Below are 27,222 nucleotides of genomic sequence, written 5' to 3'. Positions count from 1 at the left end.
AAAAAATCTTGCAAATTAATGCGCGTAAATTATTGTTTGACCTTTTTGCACTAAAAAATAACATATTTGGGGTATTAAAAAACTTAATAGGCAATAAAAAAATTTTCTTATATCAAACTTTTTACGACTTGAGTGCTGATCAGTCACAAGTATCGAGTACTTTAAAATAAAGAAAGAAAGGTGGGGTCAGTGATGTTAATTTTGAAATATTTGTCAAAATATGTGATTTTCAGGCTAAAAATGGTGTAAATTTGACCCTGACTTCTTTCATATATTTTCATTTTTTGGGAAAGTTTGTCGATGGAAGGTGTAAAACCTAGTCTAAAAATACAAATTAAGACCTATATTAAATACTTTTAGGAATATCAAAATGGGAAATATTCTCCAAGTAAAAGTATGTGGGGCTAAATTTCCATTACATTAAATTTTATAAATGTGCAGATTTGCAGAATTTCTGCTAAATATCCTTCCACCAAAAGAAATAGTCCCTCATAAATCTTGCTTCTTTGTTGATTTTTGAGCAGTTTTTTCATTGAATGATAAAAAATTTACATTGTTGAAAATAAATATGTCATAAAAATTGAATTTTGACTAGTAGTTTTGAAGTAAAAGCTTCTGCGTGAACTTTTCTAAAAACCTGAGGAGTGAATTACCTTAACGACCCTTTTGTATGCCGGTAAAAATCTTGATCTTTACTAGGCATAAACATCGGAAAAACAATTAGTAAGAAAAACGTCATTCAGCATCTAGGATGTTCATAGAAAGGTAATTTACACTGAGAAAAATTATGAGAGAAACTCTGGAAAGTCTTTGATAAAGAAAAATGATATCAAAATGAACAAAAATTCAAGAACAATAATTTTTTTTATTTACAGAAGGCGTGGATAATATAATGTTTCATTCAAAAGTAGACTTTTGGAAGTTGTATGAAGGATACAGGAAGTTGGATTGATATTGGTCAGTTTATTTTCTTTTTTTATTTTTGGTAAACGACAAAAAAAACTTGGAGGTACTATGAGCAATGACCTAATTAAATGATACCCCGCCTCACATATAAATATAGTGGTAGGGTCCATGTTTTTGCTAAGGCAACTTAAATATGTGTCCGATCAAAAGGTAAAATAGGATATCCAAAAAAGCAATATGTCATAAAGATTCTGCGAAAGATTCATCACGCAGATCATACTTCACCGTGAGAGGTGAGTCTTAAAAGACCCCCCCCCCCAAAAACACACACACACACACACCATTGGTTCCTGAGAAATGAAAATAATCCAATTAGCTATCTCCTGTTGCTAATATTTATGCTCCTTAACATGCAAAAATACCACACTCGCACATGTACTAGCTGCAGATCTGTAGAGTTATGGTTTTTATGTATTTGCCTATAACTAATACATAAATCTATTACGCTAGAGATCTGCAGCAAGCGCATCTACCAACAATAATTTTATCTCCAGCCCGTGCACATACATGTATTCTTTAAGGAAACTTTACTTTTTTGAGGGAATGTGATACATGACTGACGTTTTTCATACCAAATGTTAGTCCATTATTTATACACTGAATTGACCACGGATTTTTTCCGTTATTTCCTGATTATGACAACGAGCACACGGCGGGTGTGACCGGTCGGCAGGGGATGCTCACTCCTCCATGGCACCTGATCCCACCTCTGATGTTTCGGAGGTCCGTGTTTGCTCTGCTCTTGTTTTGTATATTTGTTTAATGGACGTTGAGATTGAATACTGTTCGTTATTTCCATATCCTTCATGATACAAAATGCCTTGGGAGAAGGAAGCCTCCCCTCAATTTTCTTAATTTTTGCTTATGGGTTGCTCCTTCAGGTACATGAACATTTTTTTAGTGTACAGACTGTACGTTTATACATGTATAATTTACAGGTATTTGAATTGATTGCAGAGTTTTATTCCAAACTTGCTTTTCAGTATGCATGATAATAAATTAAAATTGGCATGAACAATAACAACCTTTTTTATCTTTATGTATTCCTTTACAGATAATTATCTGAATTTGCATAGTGAATATGTTTTCATCCATATTTCAGGATATGAAGGAATTAGAACTACTTTGGGTGAATACAATTTTGGAGAATGGAAAACTAAAGATCATCATCCGTTGTAGAAGAGCCTGAATTTTACCTGCAACCAGAGGAGCTAGACTGTTTAACTCAGTTAGAATATGATATGGATATTGAGCGAGTGATACCCCAGCATCTTGTTAAGTTGCAAGAATTGGTCCTTTACAATTCAAAAATGGAAAAAAAATATTTTTTTATTTGGTTAAAATTCTGAATATTTGTGAAAGTATAAACTTGTACCATTTACAACTAGATTTATAAGTGTAATACAAGTACATATTATACATGCTGTACCCAAACAACAAATATTATTTTCAGTTTTTTGTATCATATTTATTCATCATTTTGCTTGTTTTATTTATCAAATTATTCAAAAGATGTAAAAGATGATCTAGCCTATTAAAAAAAGTTTTAAATTTTATTGATGAAAAGCATTTCATTTTTTTAAGCGATAATGTATTTCTTTTTTTCATATTTCAAAGAACCCCCTTCCGACACCAATTTATTGGAGTTTAGTTTAAAGAGGCAGGTTTTACATGTTAATGCTAGTTTATTTTGAGAATTCTATTTTTTTCAACTAAAATTGAATAATGTATCCATGTGTTGGTATGTTATTTAATGTTTCAGCTGTTTATAAAGTTTGAACCCTCAATCAACAAAAAATCAATTATTATAAATTTTAAAAAGCTTAATGTAAAACAAATAATTTATTCCTTATTAACCAAAGTGTATTTTGTACTGATTTATATTTGTTTCAAATAAAAATGTTGAACACTTTTAAACAATTTTAAGTACTAATCTATTTTGTAAAATAAACACCTTAAAGTGTTTAAAAATTGACCTTTAAACATGTTTAAGAGATTATTATCTGTTGCCTCGAATAAGCATGTTTTAGTGTTTAATGGGTTTAGGTTGAACACGTTTATTTATGAAACATAAAATGTTTAAATTTTAAACACTTAAGGTGTTTATGTAGTAAACTCTTTGTGTTTATTCAGTGTTGAATATTTAAACATTTTGTGTTTTGAAGTGTTGAATATTAAACATCATATGTTCACAATTTAAACATTTTAACGTGTTTATTTCTTAAACTTGTCTTGAGATGTTTAAATTCTAAACACGTTGAAGTGTTTATTATCTGTTGCAATATGGTGTTTATTTATAAAACACTTATTTTTTACAGTGTGGTCTTTGAGCTCAGGTAAACGTAGCTAAAGTACAGTGATCGATTTCTTGTAGACTTTACACATTTTAAATCATTACAAACTATAACCACGTATCCTTGAAATCCAAGAATTTGGATCATATGCCTAGAGGAAGTTTTTTCTTCTGTTGACCAGTCACAGTAAACTAGCTGTAAACAATCTTCATGTTGCAATAAAACACATGATAATAATGACTATTAGTTTAGATATAAATAGCTTTACCATCCCTTCCTCCCCTACAAACATCGGCGCATCTATTTTTAAATATTCAGAGGAAATGGAAATTTAAACTTTGCAATGACCAGGTAGGTTAAAGTTACAACCTAATATATTACTTGCCTATATGCTATGACGTGATAATAGGCTATATGACGTGAGATTTAGAGATAACAATTTCTTAAAATTGATATATAAGATTGATTTAATTCTGTCATTCCTGGGCCTCTGTAGTTATCACAGAGGTTACATACCAGATCCGTGACGTTATAACTGTTGATCTTGTAGTAGTAGAGTGAAAGTGAAAAGTAACAAAAATTAATGTTAACAAACACAAGAATTTAGAGTTTAAAAGCATTTAGAATGAATATCATCTGTGATTCTTGTTGGAATAAAGCGCATGAATATGGAATAGTGATATAATTCTGCAATTTCTTCGTAAAATTAAAGCAGGGAGGGTGTTTACTTGCCGATCAGCCTTTCCTCTGTCGTTCATAACAAAAAAAAGATGCAAAAGTTCAACACTACGCTGCATACATCGAAACTTAATTTTTTTTTCTATCAAAAGTTCTTATCATTTTGTGGTTGGAAAGTGCTGCTAGAATCGCATGGTTTACGGGAATTGATGCATTTTTTTTTTTCGATGCTATGAACAAAATGTAAAACTTTTGGAAGGTTTCGTCTGAAATATTTAAATTATTATTTCTATAAGAGGACAATAGGATTCTAGCAGCACTTTTCATGGTACACAGACGTTTTAACATAACTATTATTATAAATTGGAAATGATTATTGCCGGGGCAGTGGTAAACTTTTCACTTTTTCATTAAGGCATATTTTCTAATTATAGACGTCACGTGGTGACGTCTTGGTGAAGTGCCTCCTGTAGTATACGTTCCATTGAAGTCTATAGAATTCAAAATTATAGTACAAGGATATGGAAATAACGAACAGTATTCAATCTCAACGTCAATTAAACAGATATACAAAATAAGAGCAGAGCAAACACGGACCTCCGAAACATCAGAGGTGGGATCAGGTGCCATGGAGGAGTGAGCATCCCCTGCCGACCGGTCACACCCGCCGTGTGCTCTTTGTCATAATCAGGAAATAACGGAAAAAATCCGTGGTCAGTTCTGTGTATAAATAATGGACTAACAATTGGTATGAAAAACGTCAGTCAGCATTTCATTCAATGATAAATTTTATTTGCTGACAAGGTCATTGTATCGAATATACAACTTACGAAATGAACTTTAAACGAGACTGTTGATATTTTTGTTTCACCAACTTGCTTGTCAATAATTTACCTCGTTTAAGAAATTGTTCATACGTAGAGCATGCTCTTGTGTATCGAATCAACTGAGATATAAATACTCCGTATGCAGGTGATGAAGGTATATTGCTGCATAATTAAGGGAAGTTGACGATAGAAAAGTTAAACTTAAGTCATCACGTTTATTATATAGCTTGGTTGTTAGATTACCATTAGTGTCTTTCTCAAGTAAAATATCCGAGTATGAAGCAGAGGTGTCAGACTCTGTGGTATCTTATATCTCAAACTCACCAGGATATATCGTGTCGACGTAGGAATGGAAATTATCATTATTAGTCGACAATACGTCGTCGATACATCAAAATGTCGAGTTGAAGGCCACGGCAAGTGTTTTCTTCTTTTCACGTAAAGGATTTTGCATAAATTCTGCTTCATATGAATATAAAAATAAGTCTGCTAATAACGGAGCGCAATTTGTACCCATGGGAATTCCAATAGATTGTTGGAAGACCTGGTCTCCAAAAACCACATAGATATTGTTGATCAGAAACTCAAGCATTTTCTTGATGTCAACTTCAGAGTACTTATGTGTGCAATCAGAATCTGTTTTAACAACATATTTTTTCAAATGACCAATGAAGAGGTAAGTAAACTTACGAGTTCCATTTTTGTTGAAGAAGCAGCTGTCAATGATATCAAAAAGCCTGGATTGTAATTTGTCGTGGGGAATTGTTGTGTATAAAGTTGAAAAGTCGTAAGTTTTATGCTGTTGATTTTTGTAAAGTCTTGTGATTTCAAATTGTCCAAAAGTTCTTTAGAATTTTTAAGTATTCACATCTGATTTACACCACTTCTTGAATATATAGTTGTACAGTACTCTTGAAGTTTTTCCTTCACTACTCTCAATATTTTAGTGAGAAGTAACGAAAGAGGCTTGGTTGAACATTTAATGGAACCTGCAATGTATCTTTGTTTGTAAGGATTCTTATGAAGTTTCGGAATCCAGTATATATAAGGTAGTTCAAATTCATTTTGGCTCTGTGGAATATTAAAAGTATTCAAAACTGACAGGTGATTTTGAAGAATTTCTTCCTTAGAAAGAGAAGTATATGTATAAGTAGGATTACCACTTGTAGAATTAAATCCAAGTTCTTCTAGAATGCAATTTATATACAGACCCTGAGACGTACTACTACCCCAAAAAAGCGTGTGGCTTTCGTGCGCTTTCCGTTTCGTGCAAACCGTGTAGCGTTTCGTGTAAACCGTGCAGCGTTTCATGCAAACCGTGTAGCGGTTAGTGTAAACCGTGCAGCGTTTCGTGTAAGCTCCAAAGCGTTTCGTGCAAACCGTGTAGCGAGCGTGCGAAAAGCGTGTGAGAAACGTGCGACTTTCGTGTAAGAACCGTGTGAGAAACGTGCGACTTTCGTGCAAGAATCGTGTAAGATTCATTCGGAAATCATTTCATTTCATTTTAAATATGGTTATCGATGGGTCAGGATGTAAAATTCTATTAGTATTTTATAATTGAATTAGTTATGCTTGTGATATTACATGTATAGGAGTAAAAATAAAAAAAAAATGGAACAACAAAATTAAATTAAACGGTAATGTATGATTTATATTTGTTTGATTTCTTTTACTTCTAAAGAAAATGTGTTCAAATAAATTTAAATCAGCTATGTTCAACAATTTTAAGGGCATTGTATTCAATATACTACATGTATCAACCCGATCGTGGCCTCTTAAACATTTTTTTCTCAAAGAAAGAAAGAAATACTGGTAATATTCTTTTTTTGAAAAATTAAATCAAAAATATATCAGGACTCCGCTCTTGTCTTTACATTTGAAAAGATGTGTCATTTAATATCTTTTAATACATAAAACTTGTTGCTCATTATTGTCAAAAATGGATTTTATAATTTTAATTCACGTGCACTGACGACCATATCTTTATAAACGAGGGGGGGGGGTGGTGTTAAATTAAATTACTAGACAGTTCAGTCTTTAATTTTTTGATGTAGCTTTCAATCTAATGTTAGTTTAATTAAATGCTTTATTTTCTATTCTTGTTTAAATTCGTTGTTAAATGTTTGCACAGATACACCCCTTATAAATGTATTGGAATCTTCTTTCCGCCTTTCAACTGTGATCAAGGTCATTTACAATAGCGATCACGGGCTCCGAGGGCATTGCAAAATGCAAATGAATTAATTGCTATATATACATGTTGAGTTCACGACTTAATGACACCTGGAAATTACGACTGGATTTTTTAAAAAATAAAATGGTTCTATAACTATTTGATGGGTACAACTTATAAATCAGCGGATTTCATCTTTTATTTGTAAATCTGAATTTCTAGCCGTAAACAGTAAAACAAACAGAACTGATATGGTACTCTTTATTTGAATTGCATGTAAGAAAAGCTTGGGAGTAAATCACGAATAAATGTGTATTATTTGTTTAATATATCACATACTTTTTATTTTATGTAAGATATTTCAGTTTTCTTGTAATATACCTGAATGCCGGTATAAAGATCGATCTATATTGTATGTACAATTTATGGTCAAATGCCGCGACTATAAAAAATGTACACATACAAACATACTTTTAGTCTTGTTTTGAAATGAAGAATTTAACAATATGATGGGTATACTGATGTAATTTGATAAGCTTCATGTAAAAAGAGAAAAAGAATAGAATAGATTAATAGATCACATTAACCCACCCCCCCCCCATTTACGCCCTTTACCGGTTTCCCTCCTATTGATAATGCTTGCGTAAAAAATCTTTAAAATGTTTCATTAATTGTTAGTAGAGTATATAGGCAAATTTAATTTATAATTTAAAATCAAAATAAAAAAATAATAATCCGCATACGGAAATCAAACACATGCAATATAATCAATATTATTAAAACTCAATGAGTTTATATTCCTGAGGTGAGAAATAGAATTTGTGTTCAACTTATTAAATCAATTTATCAAATTATACTCGTTAAAATATTACATCGAAATGAATGATTAATACCTGTATATGAAAATTGTATTTTTTAAACGGTCATTTACGATATCGGCATTTCGTTTTTAAACAGTTGGATAAATAAATAAATAAATTCGAACTGACAATTATTCATCAATTAATTACAACCGTCAGAGTATTGAATATTTCTATCGGTTTTTATAATACAAGTGTACTAAATTTAATTTAAACAGCTGCTTAATGTGGTTTTTGAGCTATTTTCATAGAATTAATGATAAAGAGGTAAAAATGCCCGAGATATTCCGAGTAGAAAAATCCAAACCGAGGCCAAACCGTGCGAGAATCGTGCACAAAGCGTGTGAGAAACGTGTACAAAGCGTTTCGTGCAGCCTTTCGTGTAAACCGTGCAGCCTTTCGTGCAAAGCGTTTCGTGTAAACCGTGTAGCGTTTCGTGCAAACCGTGTAGCGTTTCGTGTAAACCGTGCAGCGTTTCGTGCAAACCGTGTAGCGTTCGTGTACCGTTCGTGCAGCGAGCGTGTGGGGTAGTAGCACGTCTCAGGGTCTGTAATGAGCCTTACAAAAGAAGACAATGTTGTTACCTGCTTTGTCGGCAGGAACCAGTACGTACTGATCGTGTAAGCTAATTCTTTTTTCACTTCTGGTTTATTGAACACAGAAGGATAGATGGTTTTCATTTTGCCCCTCAATCTTTTAATACGTGACTTTAACATGGATCTGATACATTTAATCCATTCTGACAAGGTGTCGATGTCTTCTTTTTCATATCTTGCCTATCGTCTGGCGTAATTTTCAAAATAATCCATAATATTTATGAAATTCCGACGCCAGTTGAAGGATTGGGGTTCCCTATCTTTAGGACCTTTTAAAATAAGTGATCTAAGGTCCTCATTACGAACTATTTTTACGTCACCTGTAAAAACGTGTCCAGCAGGACTATAGTTATAGGGCGAAGAAGAACATGAACACGAAAGGGATTATTTTTCAGATATTAGATATCCAGGCCATGTAAAGTGTTTTTGTAATTGAAAAGTTTGGAAGCAATGGTTGAGGTATATTTGTAGGAAATATAAGGCGTAGTCTTTAACTTGAAATATGGTGGAATACAATACTGGACCCTTTTGTGATTAAGAATATTACTTATATTAACCGCGTCAATTCCTTTATTGGCATATTGAAGTTTAAGGACAAGACGGATTGTTTTAGCTGCATTTTCTTCCGTGAAACGTGCGGGTTTAAAAAGCTTATGATGTGCAATATACATAATCACAGAACCGAGCCTATATTCAGGTGTCGAGGAATCTAAATTTGGATGTTCCTTGGTCTTTTCAAGAAGACTATTTAAAAGTTTCAAAGGGACAGAGTAAAGTTTGTTTCGAATATGATGTTGACCTAACTGTTGATTTACATAAGGTAGTAATGAATCAAAAGAGACGTCGTGTATTGCAGGTTTATTGTACGAACGGTGTCCATGACTACGCTTACGTCTCTGAGTATTGTTAAAAAGTCCCATCACATTTACATTATTACACTGAGGGCTTGTAAGATTTCCAACACTATCGACAATGTCATTACATCCATAGGGAAAGGCTGTCCCTAGTTTCCTAATCCAAAATTCTTCACGTTGTCTACGGAAAGGTGTACTCAACGACGGACTATTTGTGTGGTGATAAATCTTTTCCAGAATTCTAACTTTCATTGATAAAATAGAATGATCAGGTGAATTAAAATGTTGATATAAAAGTTGCTGACCACCATGATTTGTTTGAAATCGATGACCTGATATTGTTTAGTTAAGCGATCCCTTGGTTTCACCGACTTTAATAAGTCCACACAGATTACATTCTATTCCATAGACAACATTAGCAGATTTGCAGTTCAGATTTTCCCAAGTTTTGGTATAGAAGCTCTGTCCAGTAAGATTACTAGTGAAAGAAGTGTCAGTTATCAAAATGTCACAGGTTTTACAGTTAGTAAAAATTTTATCCTTGACTTTTCCGATTCATTACTAGTTTTTTGTGACAATAGTTGTTACTTTAGTGTTAGACGAATATTGTCATGGAGGATTTGATTTGGAGATGCTTTTATCTGATCTGCAGAGAGGTATTTCATTTCTATATTGAAAATAAATCATATGAGATGTGTACATGGCAGAGTCTGTCTGTATGTTGTATGTGAACCTCTCTACACCAGACACACCCTCTCTACACCAGACACACCCTCTCTGCACTCCCTGCTTAGAATTGACCACGGATTTTTTCCGTTATTTCCAGATTATGACAACGAGCACACGGCGGGTGTGACCGGTCGGCAGGGGATGCTCACTCCTCCATGGCACCTGATCACACCGCTGATGTTTTGGAGGTCTGTGTTTGCTCTTCTCTTATTTTGTATATTTGTTTAATGGACGTTGAGTTTGAATACTGTTCGTTATTTCCATATCCTTCTTCTTCCACAACAGATGTAGGAGAGTTACAGGGAAGTACTGTGTAGGTAAAAGTCAAACCCCCCTGTGCTTGACGACACAATAGGTCACCTTGACCTGGTACAGGTTGTCATGGGACAGGAGGTCAACAATGTAAAGAGTCAATTGCTGAAGAAATAAGAAAAGGTGATAACGGTAAGTTTCAGGTGTTATCAAATGCGTATCTTTTCTAACTTTTCTCAGCAATTATAAGGAAATGTAGGACAAATGGAAAAACATCATTCAAAGTTCAGAAAGAAATTATATATGGCTGTTGAATAAGTTCCGAGTACACTAATGTTAATCAGCTAATGTCGGTCAGCACTACATAGACCCCTATCTTTGCCCAAGGTTTTGAAATCTGTCTGTTGGGGAGAGAGTTATGTTTTGACTGTCAACCTCAACATCCCGGTGTCTCAGGTCAGCAGGATACTAGCAATAGGGGCTCCAGATGGGGACATACTGAAAAAAGTTCTTAGAGGGTAATTCAGTATCCACCAGGAAATAAAATCAGTTTGCTTCAATGATTTTGGTTAAATGTTACATGTACATAGCTCTGTACATATATTTGTGGTGTCCTTTGTCTCAATTTTGGAAGAACAAATTTTAAAGAGTAATTTCGATCATGGATTTGTAGAAGGGAGCAAGGAACATTTTGATGTGGATTATGGGATCCTTGAGATTTTGATGATTTATGTTATACAGACAGATAAAATCCTACAGCAATTCAGCCATTGTGGTCAGGATAAGGATTTCCAAGGAATAATTACGGTTAAAGTCATTTATTTACTTCACAATTTTCAAAACATTCAAGTTTAAGTTTATTTGTATATGGATAGCTGGATGATCATTAAAATAAATGAATAATAGTTGCTAGGTGATTGACAGGGTCTGTTGGGTTGATATGATGTCCTTGGTCACCTACACACAGGATCATGACCTTAACAAGTGAATGTACTGCTTCTTCAGAGATAGGGGCATCAGTTAACCATGAAAGCCATTTTACACCTGTCACCGATGGTTTTAACAAAACTAAAAACAAAATCTGAAGACAAAAGTCAAGTCATAGTTGAACATAATGAAACAGAGTCCATCTTAAATGTGTAAATGAAAAGTAAATACACAGGAAAAGCAAAGATCAAAGTAAAACGATACTTTTGAAGAACTTAATAGTGGAAAATAGATATTAAATATATAATGATATTCAAATGTCATGGCATTTACTTTTAGGAAGCTGTCAGTAAGACTTGTGTGAGATACTCTGTGATTTTACCAACAACTATCGACCAACATATCCGCTACAGAACTAAACTGGCTTAACTGGTCCCCTATCCTCACACCACGATATCAAGCATTGAAAGGACCAAAGAAAATTTGGAAAGATTGGAATTATGACCCAGTTTTATTAAGCTACTTTTATGTACGTGACAATAAATCATACAAATTGGACATATTTGAACGAGGAAAATATTCTAATATGCAAAAAATATTAAAAATGGAATAATAAAATTTATTATCTTATCAATTATTATCATACCATCAAAACTTTCCCCGTTATCAATGCAGAAAGCGTGAAAGTGCGTAATTGCAGGGAAAAGATTTATTCGTTAAAATGCGTGATTGCAGGGCAACGGTATCTGCGTTAAAATGCGTAATTATGGGAATGGGGTTAATATTTGACAGTTGTAGAGCAATTCTGAATGTTCAAATTCTCATTGTCAGTTATTCGTATTCTAAGCAAGCCAGAACAAAATCGCAAACTTTATAAAAGTATAAAGAGAACAAAAAAAAAAAAATAACATGTGTATTGAAAAAATTAAACCTAAATGATTATTTGGGAAAAACACTGTAATACATGTATATATAACTAATTCTGGAATTTCATTGCAAACATTATTAATGACAATCAAATGCTGGATGAAGTTAATTGTGTGTCACAACGTAGTATATGGCTTGTATTATCACCTGTTGTCTGAAATGTATATATATATATAAGCAATCACAACAAGGTTTCTAAAACAATTATCACAAATTGATAAACTAATTAAACTTAGACATAATACAGTAAATGATTTTATATATCATTTTTCTGTTTCCTGCAAATATTTGTACACTATGACAGTAGAACTATGTAATCCCCCGACCCAGAGATTGTGTTTTTCATCAATACAGAGAGCACGGGGAAGTGGGGGACATTGTTCTGGTGTGAGTAGGAAAGACAGGAACTGGCCATCCATGTCCATCAGGTGGACACTAGAGCATTTCTTATTGTAGCCATTACACACCAAAATGTGTCCCATAACATCCGTACAGATTCCAAAGGGCCAGAATCCATCCTGGGTCTCCTGGCCATAGGAAGAGAAACGATAATCTCCTGATGCGGTCACCACCACTACCTCCTTACGGGTTACATTGTCTGATGTACAGATGTCACCATTAATGTTTTCTGTGATGTATGTGACACTATTGTAGAGTTCTTGTCCTTTACCATCCCACTGTATGTCCTGTAGCTTTCTTCCTTCTTTGTTGTATCTGGTTATTTTATCTTCTGTATTTCTCTTCATCCCGACCAATATGTGTTCATTGATAGGAGAGGAGAAGATGGCTCCAGGTTGCCAACTCCCTGTCTGGATAACCTTGTTGATAGTCATGTCACTACTTAATCTATATACAATGTTTTTACTGCCGTTCGTGTAAAGAAGTTCTTCATCTCTTGTTACTGTGTGGCTACCTTGGATGTACCCTATACTGGTGGATATTTTCTGTAAAACGTTTCCTTTCATATCATACTGAATGAGATTTCGTAAGTCAGCGCTAGCCCAAAATTTATTGGGGGGCAGGGGAGACACATGTATAGTTCCACGTTTTTGTAAAGTTATTTCGCTTACTTTTGTGAACAAAGAAAGCTCAAACCTTTCTGATGTATCTACCTCAATTTTACCTAAAAGTTTGGCTATGTTTTGTTTATTTAAGGTATTGTTTATTTGAGGTTTCTAGATGATTTACAATGAATGTGACCTAATGCACTATACATATTTTTAAAATGTAGACAATTCCCCGGTTCTAACACAGATAAAAATATAATATTTCATTATGGTAAGACGGCAGCAGTAACTAAATATTAAGTTAACAAATAGGGTAGTTTTCAAAATTTGAAATTAGTTATGTTTATTCTTTTGATGGCGATATTGCTGCAGGGAGAAATATATTTTCATTTTTTTTTTAATTCTAATACTCAAGTAAACTTATTAAAACTTAGCAATTCTTCAAACAACAACAGAATTTAATCCACTCAAAAAATTATGAAGATAGGTTAATTTCAGTAAAAGTTATGATCTTGGATTCAAGACAATAGTTATATGAAATGCGCATATGTTTATTATTCCATATCAATGAGATTAAAATATCTTTGTCTTTTTGCGGATGCCTTAATGCTGACATGAATTCTTAAGGTAACTCCACCCTCCTATGATGTCATAGGTTTTTTGCAAAAACTGTAATTAGTTTAAATTCGTGCCTTATAGAGAAATATCTCTTGGAAGAATCCTTTACAATAGGTGTAATGATAATATTATTTAGTTAAAAAATTCAAAAAATGCATATTTTCTATATTTAATCAATTATTCAATCTTTAAATAATGTTAACAAGGGCAATAACTCCTTCAAAGGTCTCATCATTCAGGTATTTGCTTTTCTGTAAAATAGTTTACCTGATATTCACAATTCACAATTCAAAAATATCTTTAAAGTAGGAAGTATTTAGGAACATTCAGCATCAGAATTATGCATATTAACCAGTTTTTACATGTTTTTCTCAATACTTTTTACAAAAAATGTACAAAAAATGTACAATTTTTTTTATGTTGACATACATTTCTGTTTATTTATGTTTTGCATCTTAAATAATATGGTGACCTATACATTTTTTGCAATAAATGGAAAGTTTAAAGTATATTAAATGAAAATATATGCAGTATTTGTACTTTGAACCTATAAAATTGTGAGGATTTAAATTCCTTAAGAATGCAACATTTTAAACTATGTACGACTTGTTTCATACCAACTAAAGCCGTATTCCGCAATATTTCTATAGATACTTAGTCTTATTGTAACGATATATACCCGAATGCGCTCGTTTTACTTGTAAGATTTTTCGACTTGTGCACATCTCCGATGGTCAAGAATTTGAGAATTCATGAGATGATCAAGACACTCAAAACCACAACAATAAACATTATAATCATACTTCTGAATTATTATTGATTTGAATCAATTGCAAAAAAGAAAAAGAAAGAAAATGCAAGTTTCGATGAAAAATTTACTTGCACGAGTACGTATTTTTACAGTGCGCATTTATGCAAAAAAAACTTGAAATAAAAAGCAGTTAAACCCGTTAAAACAATTTGAAATTATTATCATGTGAATGGAACAAAACAAGCGACAACTTAGATTTGCAGGTATTATGCAGTTTATGCATGTCGAGATAACACGTCAAACGCTGTAAACATGCCCATACCTGATAAAAAGATAAATGCATCGTTTCGAAGATGTGCACAAGTCACATTGAGTTCCATTTATTGAAATATGCATCACAAAAAAAAATTCATTGAAACTCATTAGAAAACACACTGTCACTTCTCAGTACAGTCTAGTACGTGTGTACTTAGTCCGTGCTGATCAGTTTTTGGTCAGGGAAAAATATCACAAGTGGAAAGAGAAGTTTTTTGGTATTTGAGCGGCTGAAGGGGGAAGGGTACTTAATATTTTAACTGCTGTTCATAAGGTTTAAATGAAAATTGTCTATCTAGCTCTAATAAGCATTTTATATGTAGCTTGCGGTTGTTTTGCATCTCAAAATTCATATGTCAATTTAAACTGATTATTTTTGCATTGATCTAAAATCTAAACCAAGTAACATTTGATATAAGGTATTTATTTAGATCTAGACTTAAAAACATTTAACCATAATACAAATTTTATTTAAATTAACACGCACGCAGAGAAAGGGCATCCCCTGTATAGATTGACATTATTTATACACTGAATACGCAAGTTTCGAGATTATCTCCATTGGATGCCCTCTTTCGTTGAGGAGGGGAGTATGGTTGCCGCGTAAACAAACAGATGGGACAGATATTTATTATTGGATATATCGCATCATCGATATACTGGTTTATCGTTAGTATATAATTGTAAGGATGCACTGTTCAACTCAAGAACAACCGAATTATAGTAAAGTTGTCATTTTTTAAAGCAAAAAAAGTCGGAACAAAAAAGAAAATTCAGTGAATGTGAGACTTTTAAGACGAGGAAAGAGATATATGGACCTCTAATAATACGGTAAACATGAAGCTGATCATTACATGTCGGCAATCTAAATGACACATTGATTTTTTACCTTTTTATAACTTCAAAAACCCACTTACTTTTTAGGGAATGTTTGTACAATCAAGAAAATCTTTTACTTTTATGAAGACCACGACGTTTATTTCGTTTTTAAGTATCCTATAATTGAAAGTAGATTTATAAATATACACAATTGAGCTTCACCAAATCATCAAATGCATCACTGATCAACATCTTTATCTTTCTATAACATTAAATAAATTTTAAAAGCCATAGAGATCTTTCATTTATTTATGCACGTTTGTATACATAAGCAAAGTGTCCCACCTCAATGCTGAAATGGATACTTTTTGCGCCTTTATTGCAGGGGAGGTACAATCTTGAAACTGGCGTATTGACCACGGATTTTTTTCCCGTTATTTCCTGATTATGACAACGAGCACACGGCGGGTGTGACCGGTCAGCAGGGGATGCTCTCTCCTCCATGGCACCTGATCCCACCTCTGATGTTTCAGAGGTCCGTGTTTGCTCTTCTCTTATTTTGTATATTTGTTTAATGGACGTTGAGATTGAATACTGTTCGTTATTTCCATATCCTTCATTCAGGCATTTACCTGGCCGTTATCTAAATATTCATGCAAGTAAATTTCTCCTAAATCCATTTTTGATAGTATTTTTCATTTTGATGTCTCACTCCGACCACAAAGTATATCCATTTTGAGGAAAATGACTCTTTTATGATTACGTATAGCTACAGAGGTCGATATTTCAGTATCCCTGCCTGACAGTCTAGTTATCTTTTTATAAAAATACTTTCTGTAGGAATATTTCGGAGATAATTTAAAATAACAGGATTTTTTATTGAATCATTGTTACCCATACGGCTTATCAATATAATAAAATCAAATATGAAGAATGAATGGCGAGAGTATGTGGGGCGTGGAACCCCTGGTGTCCTTCTTTCAGACTCCCTTACAACACCAAAAGATGCACATTTGCATTCACATTCTCTATTATTATTGAAAAATAACTGTAGCACATAATACATATATGCATATGAATAAAATTACTCATTATTTCTCAGTTCCATTGCTATGGAGAATAATTTTTCCGAAACCAGTAACATGTTAAACACTGACATCATGAGAGTTGAGTAACAGAGTAAGCTTGTACATTTTTGGATATCTGAAATAAAATGGTTTGATATATTTTTCCTTAAAGTTTCATTAACAGAACATTCGAGCAATCAATGATATTTATCTTCTAGCACATGTCTGACTAGGAGAGGTTGCTTGTTACACAAACTGATTGAGCATAGACATAATGCAGTAAATAAAATACCCTTTTTTGTTTTCATCAAATACTTATACGCTATGGCAGTAGAACTGCCTCATCCCCCAATCCACATATTTTGCTGATCATCAATACAGATAGCACAGGGATTTCCAGGACATTGATCTTGTGTGAGTAGACAAGACAGGAACTGGCCATTGATGTCCAGCAAGTGGACACTCACAATATAGCAATTACACACCAAATTGTTTCACAGAACCTCTGTACATATTCCAGAGGGACGAAAACCAGGCTGAGACTCCTGACAAGAGTAAGAAAAACGGTACTCTCCTGATGCATTCACCACCACAACCTTACAGGCTTCCCAGTCAGATGTTCAAATATCACCATTTTTATTCTCCTTTACAAAGTGAACATTTTGTACTTTACTATCCCACTGTATGTCCTGTATCTTCTTACCTTCTCTGTTGTATCTGGTTACTTTGTTGTCTTTATTACCCTCTATCCCAACAAAAATGTGTTTATTGATAGAAAAGGAATAGATGGCCCCAGGTCTCCAGTTCCCTGTCTCGATATGTACGGTAGTAGACATGTCACTGGTTACTCTGTGTACAGCTTTTTTTCTGTAATCTGTGTAAAAAAGATCTCCGTCGCTGGTGACTGGTGGTTACCTCCGATATACAACATACTGTTTAATATTTCCTGTAGGACATTTCCTTTCATGTCAGACTGAAGGAGATTTCCGAAATTATTACTGGCCCAATATTTGTTTGGGGGTAAGAGAGACACGTAACAAATTCCTTTGTCCTGGATATTTTTTCACCTACTTTTGTGACAGAGGAAAGCTCAAACGTTTCAGATAAATCTAGATCAATTTTACCAAACTGTTTTGCAATTTCCTCTTCCTTTAGTGTTCCTAGTGTACAAGTTGGCAGTTTGGGTTCAGATATGCCGGGCATTTTCAGGTAAGCTAATTGATTTGACATGAGTTCAGTGTGTGTTATGGATGACATTCTACTCTCATAGTCTACAATCATTTCTTCCTAGTGATTTATGTAGCTCTCTGTTTTCTTTATTTGTTACCCATATCATTCAGTACAGAGTTCTCTATTTCAATCAGCTTTTTATTATTATCAGTCAGTATACTGTCAACAACCATCGTCAGCTCATCTGTTCTCTTCTTCATGGAAACTCTTATCGTGGCAATTTATTTCATGACATTTTTTTCTTTTTCCTCCAATGGATTGAAAATTTCGTTAGCTTCTGGAATAACTGCTTTGCCATTGTATAGGGTTTCAAGGTCCCTATTTTTATGGGCATTGTGATATTTGGCAAAGCATGTAAGACAGACAGGAACCTGGCAATCATCACAGTAAACATATATATCTTTGGTGGGATGGATCCTGCATTTTCCGAAGGAAGTTTTCTTTTTTTCTCATGGACAATGTCAATTGTTCTGATCTATATGGCGCTGTTTGCATTGTAGACAGTTTCGCTTATGACAAGTATTACAGTATAGCTCAGAGAAGTTCCTAGAGGATTCTGTGTCACACTCGATAGAGTGCTGGGCTGTATCTAGTTCTAGGTTAATTATTATTAAATAAAAATTCTAAAATATATTTAATATTCTTATTTGAGTGCAGGTAAGGCACTTTTTACATGGACAATAACAACCCATATATTCTCTTTACTTAAATGAGACGATTTACGTAACTTGTTACATTTTCTGTGGTCTGCTAAATTTATACCTTTCACAATGACCGTCTGTCAGTTGAATAATGTTGGCCATTCGCAATTATGTTCATTAAGAATAACACAGTATACAACCTGCTTTTTAATAATGAATTGACCTCATCTCATTTGTTGCGAAAGTATCTCTTTCTCTGTCACAAAACATATATTTTGTTAAGGAAATTCCCCACTAGAAACAACTGAAATTTACATACTGGTAAACGTCATGTGATCAGGATCAAGACCAGAAAAAAACAATAATGACAAAGACTTTGATGCTCCCATAGGATATTTTATGACAAAGATTAATAAAAGACCAAAGTAAATAATTCTCAAATGCAAGCCGTATTCCAAGGTTAAAAGATAAAACATTAAATTTGTAAAATACAAAAGTCAGTTCACCAACTTCTCAAAAGTTACACAGTCTGTGTTTGTCTCACTGTCAGCTATTCACTGCTGATAAAAGCTATAATTTAATGTTTAAATCAAATGTGAAAAGAATTAAGACCAGGAAAAGCTAAAAGATGTACACCCACAGAACTATTACAAGGTATATTGTATGACAGCACGATTCTCAGTAACAAAGAAATCATAGTTTGATACTGTTACATTATTGCTTGTGTGCTCTTGAACGATTAGTATGAAGTAATTCTATGTTTATAATTGCCATATAGAAGTCAAAAGTATGGATTAAGTTGTTTGTTACATAAACATAAATATGTTTTAGGGTCCAAAAAGTCTTCACAAGTCTATACTAAGTCAAACAGCTTACAACCTAATGTTTAGAGAAAGAAAAAGGAAGCACAGAATTCATCAGAGGACAGACCTTGTACACAGAAGTCATCACAGGACAGACATCTTACTGTTGATGTACCTCTGAGAGATTTAAAAACAAGGCTACACAAATTACAGATCCTGTCAAAGCATATCTGCTCTCAAGCTTCAGTACTGTATATAGGGAATATGAAGACTATGTCAATTTTAGATGTTATTTGATGTCTTATGTCATTGGTTGATCCTGTAAAAGCAGTGGATGATTATTCCTGTGTAGATGGGTGTGTTGTGGTTTGAGATGGAACGTGTGAGGACATACATTGTATACAATACAAGAAAGAAATGAAAATTTCGAACAGTATTCAATCTCAACGTCCATTAAACAATATACAAAATAATAGCAGAGCAAACACGGACCTCCCATACTTCAGAGGTGGGATCAGGTGCCATGGAGGAGTGAGCATCCCCTGCCGACCGGTCAAACCCGCCGTGTGACAGTTGTCATACTCATGAAATAACGGAAAAAATCCGAATGATAAAACAATGTGTGTGCAATACATGACAGTGGTTGATCTTGTAAAAGTTGTGGATGATTATTCCTGTGTAGATGTTATTTGATGTCGTATGACAATGGTTGATCTTGTAAAAGCTGTAGATGAATATTCCTGTGTAGATGTTATTTAATGCTGTATGACAATGGTTGATCTTGTAAAAGCTGTAGATGATTATTCCTGTGTAGATGTTATTTAATGCTGTATGACAATGGTTGATCTTGTAAAAGCTGTAGATGATTATTCCTGTGTAGATGTTATTTGATGTCGTATGACAATGGTTCATCTTGAAAAGCTGTTGATGATTTATTCTGTGTGGATGTTATTTGATGCTGTATGGCAGTGGTTCATCTTGTGAAAGCTGTTGATGATTTATTCTGTGTAGATGTTATTTGATGTCGTATGACAGTGGTTGATCTTGTAAAAGCTGTGGATTTTTATTTCTGTTAAGATATTATTTGATGCCGTAATGACCGTGGTTGATCTTGTAAAAGCTGTGGACAATTATACCTATTTAGATGGGTGTGCTGTGGTTTGAGAAGGAACTTGCGAGGACATACAATGTATACAATACAAACCACGCATACAATTTATTGAATTGATCTATTATAACAATGCTTACTATCTTTTTAAATATTTTGTTTCTCGTGACATATTATACCATGTTATACACTAGATAGATATTCTTCAAAGCTCGATGATGATGTTAATGCATGCTCCAAAGTGATCAGAGAGCTGAAAAATTAGTTAATAACTTTTAGACAAGAACTGTTTTATGTGTCTTTTTGTTATAAACAATAAATCATTGTATTGTTGTTAACCCAGCATTTTGATTGAACTTTTTACGAGACCAGTAAGACGCTTGTAAAATTTACACTAAAATGGTCTGACAAAGAAACAGTTGATAAAAATGTCGTATATGTGAAAAGGGGAAGATTAAGCAGAATCATTTTACTGTCGATGTGTTATTTTTAGTTTATCAATTGAAACGCGCCATGAAGCACATTATTCAAATTGAACTCTGTTTGAGGGATGTTAATGTTTCTTTGGTTGATGTTGAAATTAAGTTGTTAAGCCTATAAATACTGGAAAATAGAGTATTCGAAAAATTTATTTTATCTTTATATATCATTTTATAAAATTTAATATGATACAGTTATAGACTGAGTTCAAGGGCAACATGCATTTTGTTTGACCAAAGAACCAAGTTGTTTGGTTCGATGTGTTGACAAAACAGTTCGCCAGAGAACGGAGAGTATAATGACTTACATTAAAAGTTTTATTAAGTTTGAAGAGCAGTTTCCTGAGCAGTTTGGAACAGAGGGGTGAAAATTTATTTAGATGAGAGGTAAATGCTACTTAAACTAATTTTAACTGCAAATGTCGAATGGAAATTGATTTACAGAATTATTATCAGAAAAACATACAAAATCAAGTTTTGTATTTGATTTAGTCAATAAATTTTGGACAGTTTTATGTTCTTTTGACTTGCAACATTTCCTATTATTTGAGGGGAGGGGTTGAAGTATTTTGCAAACATGTCTTGTTACCAAAGGTTTACTCTGGCATTTATGACCTCGTCTGCTTCTTTTTACATTGAATCTGAATAATATGTTGACAGCGAGAGAGTTTTTGTTAACAATTGGCTTTTTTTCATTTTGAATATAAAACAAAACAAAACAAAAGTTAATATGTATGTTGCCGTTTTTCCTAAAACAAAGTCTGTCATTTACCCTTTTGATCCGACCTTTTGTGATTCGACATGTACATTTGGAGGGCAGCCCTTCTTGCAATGTAATATTGAATGACTTTAACGTTTTACGTATAACCATATCTTTGCGACAACATGTTATGTCAGTTTTGCATGGAGGAATATTGCAGAACTGTGATTTGGAGATGCTTTAATCTTGTCTGCTGAAAGGAATCCACATCAAGGAGTAACTATCTAACATACTCCCCAAAAATTGCCCTGAGAAATTATTTTACTACAGGACATGGTAAACATCTAAGACGAAATTTAAAATTAAATATTATATGGGTATATTATAAGGCGTTCTTAATGCTTAAAAAATTGTGTGAGTAAACAAACATTGTTTGAGGAGGTTTAAATGAATATCATTTTATTTCAAATCTCTATTTGGAAACTTAAATTAACTACATTGCATAAAGAATTCCACTATTCTTGGATAAGTTAAAGGTTTGATCTTTTTGCTATTTGATTTTGTCAGGTCTCTTCACAGGTTTGTTAAATTAAAAATTTATTTTGATGTAGACCGTCCTTTTGTTAGTAAACAGGCATTGTAGGAGGAGCTTGAACTTAAGCTCATCCAACATTTTATTACTTTACTAGTATTTGGAAACTTAAGCTGCATTGCATAAAAAATTTCTCACTTGTTTAGTACTAGTAAATGAGGTGTGATGATCGTTTTGATATTGAATTTTTTCTTCAGGTTGAATATGAAAAATGTTATATTGTAGACTGTGTTCGGTAGATGTAGACAATAAATCAACTGACCTGTGTACTTGGCAGAGTCTGTTGACTGTCTGTATGATGTATGTGGATCTTCTACACCAGACACACTCACTGTCTGTTTCCTGCTTCTTCAACAGCTGTTAGAGAGTTACAGGGAAACACTCAGTAGGTCAAGGTCAAGAACTCCTCTGTTTGACGACACAAAAGTTCACCTTGAGATGGTACAGGGTGTCATGAGACAGGTGGTCAACAATGTAAAAACTCTAGTGCTGGAGAAGTACAGAAATATTGATAACGGTAAGTTGCACGTGTTATCAAATGCATACATTTTCTGACTTTTATCAATAATTGTTGTGAAATGTAGGACCAATAGAAAAATAGCAATCAAAGTTTAGAAAAAAATGAGTTGCGTCAAGCGAAAAGGGACCTTCGTGACATAAACATAATTACGTCACAAAAGCGCTTCAAAGACATGACGTCTTGTCTGCGCGTTTGCCGATGAAAAAAAAATTATACGATAAAGCAAAACAAAAATGTATTTGCGTAATACATATATTTTTTTTTAAATAGACACGCCTATAATTGTCTTGAAAAAAAAAACTGTTCAATATCGTTAATTTAACAGTTTACTAGTAAGTTCTTCAAAAAATTAAATAAACTAACTAAAATTTTTTGATTGTTTATGAATGGTTTAATTTATTCGTGAGCTGTAAAAAATGTTCATCAACAAATCAATGTACGTGCATAGGCTCTGAAAACACTCGCTTCTTTTGCCTTTCCGATTGAGCTCCAGTCTCTGCAAATAAACAAGTGGTCCCTAGAATTTATTTCAATGTTTTGTTTTCCTCTTTTGGATCATTTTTTTGGGGGTGAGAGGTATATGTAACACATTCTAGATTGTTTCTACGTTAGACAGAAAGACCGAATATCGGCGACTCAATGCCTAAAGTTTGACATCAGAGATTAAATATTTGCATCAAGTTCACTGATTCTAGCATAGTTGAAATGGCATTTTGTAAATTTATACTGAGAACAAAAATATGAATGCAGCAGCAAAGAAGCTGCCACGTCATAAAGGATGAAGTGGCAAAAGCCATATGGACTTCCGAATTATTCAAAAGTAACACGTCATATTTGGTGGAACAAAGGTTTGAAAATTTAACTGTATGACGCAATAAAATGTGAGGATAATAAAAAGTGGTCATTTTCAAAACTAATTTGTAGTCTTTTTTCATTGCCTATACTTTAATTGCAATAAATTAAAACTAAAAAGGTAACTAAAGGTAAGCTTAAGCTGATGTTGTTGAATGTCTAAAAACTTCAAGATCAGATACCTGGCCAAACTATTTTTAGTCATAAATTGAATGTCTATTCGAAAGGAGATTTATTGGCATTTTTGAACAAATATTGGGTTTTTTGAAAATTGAAAAAAATCTGTTTAAACAAATGTTTTTTTCTAGAGTTTTGATATATCAAGAGGCACATTATAAATAATAAAATTCCACCGGAAAATTTTCTGTTGCAATTTGTTCGAGGTTTGTGTGTTTTTGAGCTAAATTGACTGAACTAGTTTGTATTTAACTCTTTTGCAATTTAAAAACCTTATAAATCAATAATGTAAAATTTCACATTTTTCCTGATAAATATTTCTCTCTATTTGCACCAATCCCATTTTGGTCTCATCTAGTTCTCGTGAGGTAAGCTGTTAGGCGTTTACAAAGTTTGTATATATTTTATTACGTTTATCGATTGTTTCGATTGACTCTTATAATGTTAAGAGGTGTGCAAAGATTGAAGGGAGATTTATATGTTTAAAACAAATAGTTCTGTGTATTACATTCTATCTGGGTACATGTCATACTTTACATATGGTCGACACTTATCAAGACTGGTAACATCGGAATTTCAAAGAAAAGGTAAAATGTTTCCATGAATCTCATCTTTTCAATATAAATTATATATGCGTTGTTAGCTCTACCCATACATTAATGTTTTGTTTATCTACACATTGATTAAATGAAATTTCTTCTTTGTACAGTTTTGATCAATATTTATGGATCAAGTACCAGATTCAGCCCAACATTATATCGAGTGTGACACGGAATCCTGTAGGAACTTATCCAAATTTTATTGCAATAGCTGTCACCAGCGAATCTGTGTCCAATGCAAACAGACCCATGTTGAGAAAAACAATGAACATGAAATAGTCCTCTATCAAGAGAGAAAAAGAAAACTACCTTCAGAAAAATGCAAGATCCACCCCACACAAGATGTAGACGTTTACTGTAAAGTTTGCCAGGATCCTCTTTGTTCTACATGCGTTTTCAAAAATCACAGAGATCATGACATCAGTGACCTTGAAACCATATACAATGACATTTTACAACAATGTCAGATGGAAATAACTGAGATCTGGAACACAGTCATTCCCAAAGCTAAAAATAATATTGGATCAATTGGAGAAAAGAAAGATAATGTCAAGAGGGAAATTAGCAAATTAAGAGTTTCCATGAAGAATAGAGCAGATGAACTGAAGATTGTTATTGACAGTGTACTTACTGATTATAATAAAAAAATAGATGAGATCGAGAATTCCATTCAAAATGTTATGGAGGAACAACAGAAGAGAACAGAGGACTACATAAATTACCTTTACAAAATTATTTCAGACTATGAGAGTAAGCTTTTCTCAGTAAAACCAACTGAACTCATGAAAATCCATATTGATATTTCATTAGCTTCCCTAAAGAGGCCTAACAAAGCTAAACTCAAAGTGCCAATTTTCACACCACCTACATTGCACAAAGAGGAAATATGCAAACAGTTTGGTAAAATTGAACTAGATTCATCTGAAATGTTTGAGCTTTCTTCTATCAAAAAAGTTAGTGAAATTACTATCAAGGAACATGTTTACCATTTGTTTCCTTTACCTCCCGATAATTTTTGGGCTAGTGGTGTTTTTGGGAATCTCATGCAGTATAATATGGAAAGAAAGATTTTAAAGAAAATAACCAACAGCATGACCATTGAAAGGAAAATTTACGGTGATCATACTGTAACAATAAAGAAAGCACTTCTATATACAGATTACAGTAAAAACACTGTCTACAGAGTAGCTAATGACATGTCTATCAACAATTTGATTCAAACAGGGAACTGGAAACCTGGAGCTATCTACTCCTCTCCTATCAATGAGCACATATTTGTCGGGATGGAGAGAAATCTAGACAATAAAATAACCAGATACAACAAAGAAGGAAGAAAGCTACAGGAAATACAGTGGGATGTTAAAAGACGAAAACTTTACCAAAGTGTTAACTATATCACTGAGAATATCAACGGTGACATCTGTACATCAGATACCAAAGCCAGACAGGTTGTGGTGGTGACTGCATCAGGAGAATACCGGTTCTCTTACTCTGGTCACCGCTCTCAGTCTGGGTTCCTGCCCTGTGGAATTTGTACGGATGTTTTGGGACACATTTTGGTGTGCAATGGCTTTATAACATTTAAAGAGAATTGCTCCAGTATCCACCTTCTGGACAAAGACGGTCACATTTTGTCTTTCTTACTCACACCAGAACAATGTCCTCCACATCCCCGTGCTCTTTGTATTGATGATAAACACAATCTCTGGGTTGGCGGATGGGATAGTTCTGCTGTCTATGTGTACAGATATTTGCTGATGACAAAAACATATTTTATGTACTACTTTGGAAATGCAAAGATTCCTGTCAGCAGCGTGAACCTGGTATAAACAAAATAGTTTACAAATGGACACTTATTTTGAAATTATGTTTTTCAAGTGTTCTAAACATATGTAAAGAGCTAAAGTGCGATGGTGACACCAAGGTGTGATGGTCTCACCGAACCCCGATGGTCTGCGCCAAATCCCAATGGGTCTGTATCTTTACAAACGCACAACTCCGATGATCACGCCAAAATCCAATGGTTCGTCTCCTATGAAACACTTTGCGCTAACATGAGATGATCTGATATCGATACGCCAAGGTACGATGGTGAGGAGGAATAATCACTGTTTATGACGTGATAATAGTCTGCCGTCATGACGTTGTCCTGCATTCAACATCTTTGGTTCAGTATTCGTTTTGCATACAATTTTATTGATTTTGCTCATTTTCCCCACCCACCAGAGGTATTAGCGTTAGTTAGTACTCGACTGATAAGAGGTTAATCCTTGAATACTGACGTGTTTCTTTGAACCCACCCGAGAGATTTTAAGATTTAGTTTTTGCACACGTTGAACTGGTTTGGGTTAGTCCTGCTGCCACCCAAGATATTTAAATTAAATACTAAGTATGTTAAAATATATATTTTTCAACTGACAAGTGTTAGTATCGCTTTCATATAAAAAAAAAGGGTAAGTCTTGTAAACATGCATTTTAATTGCTTTTTAAAACAATTTGTCATTGGCATGGATTGGCATTGCAGTTTGGCACAGGAGCACCATGATGTCACAAATGTTAAAATTCTTTTTACCACAATCAGAACTCGGCGTATCAAATCAATTGGGTTTAGAGCAGTCTATCGGACTTTGGAGAGAACGTTGACTTTAGATTCTCATTGCACTTTGGAGTCCTACGCATTTTATAATTAATTTTATAAAAAAAAAATTTGTTTCAAGCAAAACAAAGTTAACGAGATAATTTTCTACATGTATTATTAACATATATTCAAAAAATTCTCTACCCTTTAATTACCGTCAAGTACATAATACTCTGATCTCTGAATAAAAGCATTTTATGGTAGCAAAGGATTGCCCGCGAGA

General features: G+C 33.5%; 2 protein-coding genes across 2 annotated transcripts; one reads left to right on the top strand and one right to left on the bottom strand.

Annotated features, from left to right (window-relative positions):
* Positions 1 to 12,346: 12,346 nt before the first annotated feature.
* On the bottom strand, positions 12,347 to 13,048 carry LOC134254782 (uncharacterized). Its single transcript, XM_062737306.1, has one exon. It carries the CDS (start codon positions 13,046 to 13,048, stop codon positions 12,347 to 12,349), a length of 702 nt encoding a protein of 233 aa, XP_062593290.1.
* Positions 13,049 to 24,486: 11,438 nt separating this feature from the next.
* LOC134254781 (uncharacterized) lies at positions 24,487 to 26,190 on the top strand. Its single transcript, XM_062737305.1, has one exon. It carries the CDS (start codon positions 24,487 to 24,489, stop codon positions 26,188 to 26,190), a length of 1,704 nt encoding a protein of 567 aa, XP_062593289.1.
* The last annotated feature ends 1,032 nt before the right edge of the window (positions 26,191 to 27,222 follow it).

This window comes from Saccostrea cucullata, unplaced genomic scaffold (assembly GCF_032062105.1).
Source record: "Saccostrea cucullata isolate Sc308-1 unplaced genomic scaffold, CSIRO_AGI_Scuc_v1 ctg1401, whole genome shotgun sequence".
Classification (NCBI taxonomy): domain Eukaryota; kingdom Metazoa; phylum Mollusca; class Bivalvia; order Ostreida; family Ostreidae; genus Saccostrea; species Saccostrea cuccullata.
This window is presented reverse-complemented; position numbering and strand designations above follow the sequence as displayed.